The following is a 5,027-nucleotide window of genomic DNA, read 5'->3' as shown; positions in this document are numbered from 1 at the left end:
AGTCTACAGTTTGACAAACTGTCTATAAATGCAGACAGTTTATTACTGTAGCTACCCTTTCTAAAAGTGGGTGCCCAGCCAAGATGACTCCTAAAACACGACACAGAATACTCAATAAAGTAAAGAAGAACCCACGAGTATCAGCTAAAGGCTTGAAGACATCATTGGAACTGGCACACATCTATGTTCATGAGTCTACCACACGAAAGTCTTTGAACAGACACAGCGTATTTGGATTGATAAAACAGAAGTTGAATTGTTAGGGAAAAATAGGCACAGCTTACCAACAGAAGCATCATCCCAACAGTGAATTACAGTATGGTGTAAGGAACATCATGATTTGGGCATGCTTTGATCCTTCAGGGCCTGGACCACTTGCCATAATCGAGGGGAAAATTAATTCTCAAGTTTAACTAAATATCATACAGGATAATGTCAGGGTACTACTACTACAAAGGGTTCATCCTTAAAAGTGAGCAAACTACAAAGTGTGCATACTACAAAGTGTGCATACTACAAGGATGCATCCTTAAAAGTGTGCATACTACAGTGTGTGCATACTAAAAAGAATGATCAAATAAGCCTTGATTTAAACCAGATTTAAGACTTATCCTTGTTGGTGCAACGGTACTTTATATTGTCTAGGTTGCATGCCAAAATAAGGTTTGAAAAAGTGCAAGTACAAGCCACTGTATTTGTCAGATTTCCAAAGGATACAAATTGTGGAAGATCATTATGCAGGAGCATTTGTAACTTTAAGGAAAAGGGGTTAAAGGGGCTCTCGCAAAAATCTAAATTCTGTCATCATTTACTTTCCCCTATGTTGTTACAAATGCAATCTGTAAATGTTGTAGACATTCTATTGTGAAAAGTATTGCAGCTGTATTAAATGCAAACAGTGGTATTATCACAACTAATAGTAATTATCAGCTATTTAAAGGGAAAGTGACGTGGTGTTTACATCATTTTTTTGTCCACTCCCTGTAGATCATACTGTAAACCATTAAGAGCGTATTGAAATAATTTAGTTTTATAAAACATTAGCTCAATTTTCTTTTTTGTTGTACCTAGTTCCAACATAAATACATTGTATTGTCTGACATCACATTTATGTATGTACATTTGTAAACACTTTTATCCAAAGTGACACAGTGTTAAATTAATTTTGCTACACTTCATAAACATTTATTTGCATATAGTCATGTGAGTACTTTACATAATTTAACCAGCAACAGCAAAATGCTGCATAGTATAGATATACGTTCCATCTAAAACTATTTTACATTCAGTTACAAAGAAACAAAATGATTTTAAAAATAATTTGTGCTTATTCAGTTGACACCGCTTAACACACTCATTTATATGTTAAAAAACGACAGATAACACACTTACTTTTTTGCCAGCAAAGAAATAAACAGATTAAATGAGATAACATCATAACAGTCAGAATTACAGATCACAGGCAGAATGACAAGGATAGGACATAAACGGGGCATAGTGGAAACAATGCACTCTATAGCAATTGAAATATTTTAGGTTACGCTCCACAGCTTTGCCATCTGCATGCTGATTTTTTTGTGTCTCAATTTCCTCCTCAGTGCATCTTTGATTTCTTTAGTTCTGAAGCAGTATATCATTGGATTGACAACAGGTGGCAGCAGACTGTAGCACATAATTAATAGCATCCGAATACCTGGAGAGATTGTTACAGTCACATCATACACATAGACAACACATCTGGGGACATAGTACAGACAAATAATAAAAAGTTGGGGAGTGCAGGTTGAGAATGTTTTATATCGAGCCTGACTGTCAGAAATTTTATAAACTGCTGTGATGATAGCAATGAATGAAAATATAATAAAAGTCAAAGGGCCTAAAAGAACAAACATGGCAATAACAAATGTAAAAAACATCTTTTGCCTTACATCTCCACAAGATAGTTTAGATACCGAATTTTGCTCACAATAATTGTGGGTTATTACATTAGAAGCACAGTAGGGTTCACCAAAGGTTTCGTAAACAATGACTACCAAGAAAGCTATTAGCACTGTCCAAATCACGGCACATGCCATTAGGATATTTTTATTTTTAATAAGAACAACATATCTAAATGGGTTGCGCACAGCTACAAATCGATCAATGGCCATTAATAGCAAAATAAAAGAATTAACACTCCCTAAATAATGAACAAAAAATACCTGCACAAAGCAACTATAAAACGATATAGTGTTTGCATTGAAAAGGTATTTTGAAAATGCCGTAGGCAGAGTTGCAGTTCCAAAAACAAGATCCGACACTGCAAGATTACAGAAGATTAAATATGTGGGTTTCTGAAGGCTTCTCTCATATGCAATAAATGAAATAATAAAGATATTTCCTCCTGCCAGTGTCAAGTAGACGAAAAACAAAAATGTTCCCACAGCTCCATAATACTGCGCTTGGAGTCCTGAAAATCCCTGCAGGTAGAATTCAGTGAAGTTGGTAAAAAACATGGCCCTGGAAAGACTTAACAATTACCTGATAAAAAAAATCTATGTACACACCTATATTAAAATACAAAAACAATATCAAAACTGAGTTATACAGTATGATGACAATAAAAGTAATTAAACAAATGCATACATTTACTTTTTCATTTCAATAAATCATTATCAATTTAACATATAGTCAATTAAAATTTCTATTAAACAACTTAGATATAAAAGGTGTAATCTCGCAATAATTGCATTTAAGGACCATCAAATGGCATAAACATTAAATTAATTCAAAGGCACAAAAGACCTGCCACAGAAGCTTATGCTAGATTTAGATGAAAAGAAAATCTAATTTAGTGTGAACGTCCTTCTCAAGCACTAGACTGAAATCACGGCCTATACCAACACTTTTATAAGACCATACACACCTCCCACATCTGATGTGTTGTTTAGGGTTTCTTGTGTTTCATCAATACATTACCATTGTGTGTTGTTTTGTGTGTGTGTGAACAAGAGTTGCTTGTTTTTCATCAAAAAGTGCACAGTTTCGCTCACAGAAAGTAGCAAAATTGGTCTTTTCTAAGTTTCAAAGTTCAGTGATGTCAGCTTATATTAGGCTATGTAACTTAAGAATAGGTGAAGTATAGGTGTTTCTTGAAGGTAATAGTCAGTTAAAAATAAAAAAGTAGGAATGTTATCCAGATTACTGGCAAGGAATATCTATTATACTTGTGAGCAGACACATACTGAAGTGTTTCTGATAAGTTTTAGTATAGAGCGTCATCTTCAAATAATGATTATGTGATATATATCAGGTGACCTGAAAATGCACATAAACCATTTTCATTGTCGTTTTGCAAAATACACCTCTTCCGAATTGCCTGAAAATACTTCTCATGTGAGCGTAAAAACTTTTTTCGATATATGAGAGTTTTTGCGAAATTGAAGCATTTCCATTGGCCGTATTTTTCAATTTGCAGTGTAAATTTATGCAATTTGAAGGGTAATGGAAATGCAGCTATAGTGACATCATGTGGTTAACATGCAAATGTGACGCATGATTGACTGAAGGGCATTGAGGTCGGAGGATGGATGTTTAAAGTAAACAATTGAAATAAAAACATCTCGGTTTACGTATGTAACCCTTGTTCCCTAAGAAGGAATTGAGTCGCTGCGTCGCCGTAGTGATGCTTTGGTAACGCTTACAGCCATAGATATGTATATAAAGGCTAGATGGCTCAAGGCGGAGTCCCTAACGGCATCACCTGGCGGCCATCTTACGACAGGGCGCTCGCTCACTCGTAGCATTGAGTTTAATGGTGCAGGTACTTTTAAATGACCATAACTTGCTCAATTTTCTACCGATTTTCAAACGGTTTGGGTTTTTACAAACGTTATTAACGTGGCTATAATTCTGGAGGCTTTAACATGTTTCATGAATTTATTTTTTATTTTTAGTATAGATATGCAGTGTCATAGGTACATCTTTGACGTTTATAACAAACCAAACCGTTTGAAAATCGGTAAAAAATTAAGCAAGTTATGGTCATTTAAAAGTACCTGCATCATTAAAACTCAATGCTACGAGTGAGCGAGCGCCCTGTCGTAAGATGGCCGCCAAAATGCGGACGTTGCACTCAATAGGCCAGCAGCGCGGACGAGCCATCTAGCCTTTATATACATATCTATGCTTACAGCGTACAGCCAGATAGCATAAATAAAGCGGAATGGAACGCCCACTTTATCTGGCATAGAACTGAAGCAGGTGTACAGCCACCCCTAAAGTATGGCAAGGAAGACGCAGCGTCTTGTTCTCTTTTCAGGGAACAAGGGTTATTAGACCAACGAATTGGGAATCCCTACCAAGGCACCACTAAAGCTGACCCTTCCAGTGCCTGCGTAAAACCTTCCGACTTCTATCTTAAAGAGGTGGAACTTGGGTTTAGAGCAAAAGGCCAGTCACTACTTGTTCCTAAACCCACGATAGTGAACCAAGGTTATAATCGTTAACAAAAACTAACGAAAAAACGAAAACTAGATGGGAAAAAACATTGTCGTTAACTGAAATAAAAATAAAAACGAGTCATCACAAAAAAACGATAACTAACTAAAACTGTAATGTGTGTCTGGCAAAACTAACTAAAATAAAATAAAAATATAGATTAAATGTCCTTAGTTTTCGTCTTTGTCTTTTATAGAGCAAATAACGCTTCAAATTCCTTTCCATGCGTCTCTCATTCACGCAGTGTCACATACACACATTCGCGAATTAATGACTCGTTTAAGTTGATTCCTTACAAGGTGTTGCAAATAAATGAGTCTTTTGAGTCGATTCTTTACAAAGCAAACGGGCCAAACGTTTTGAATTGGTTCGCGAATCAGTTTAAATGAATTGTTTAGATCGGTGCAACAACTGAATCGTTTGATGCGGTTTTGCTTGTGTCTAGAAACACGCAGAACATAAAGAGTGTTGTATTATTTGAATATGAATTTACTAATCTTTTAACTAAAACCTAAACTTCACACGTGTACCCGCCATTATATACTCGC

General features: G+C 35.7%; 1 protein-coding gene across 1 annotated transcript; it reads right to left on the bottom strand.

Moving 5' to 3' along the window:
- Window positions 1-1,362: 1,362 nt before the first annotated feature.
- Window positions 1,363-2,979, bottom strand: LOC129437361 (olfactory receptor 52Z1P-like). The gene has a single exon (XM_055195499.2). It carries the CDS (start codon window positions 2,493-2,495, stop codon window positions 1,533-1,535), a length of 963 nt encoding a protein of 320 aa, XP_055051474.2. The 5' UTR covers window positions 2,496-2,979; the 3' UTR covers window positions 1,363-1,532.
- Between the last annotated feature and the right edge of the window lie 2,048 nt (window positions 2,980-5,027).

This window comes from Misgurnus anguillicaudatus, chromosome 24 (genome assembly GCF_027580225.2).
Source record: "Misgurnus anguillicaudatus chromosome 24, ASM2758022v2, whole genome shotgun sequence".
In the NCBI taxonomy this organism is placed as follows: Eukaryota; Metazoa; Chordata; class Actinopteri; order Cypriniformes; family Cobitidae; genus Misgurnus; species Misgurnus anguillicaudatus.
The sequence above is the reverse complement of the archived record's forward strand: the minus strand, read 5'-3'. Positions and strand labels throughout refer to the sequence as shown.

What these genes read in the sequence shown, in the direction of transcription:
- LOC129437361 (XM_055195499.2), bottom strand. Translation starts at nt 2,495, where the DNA reads ATGTTTTTTACCAACTTCACTGAATTCTACCTGCAGGGATTTTCAGGA.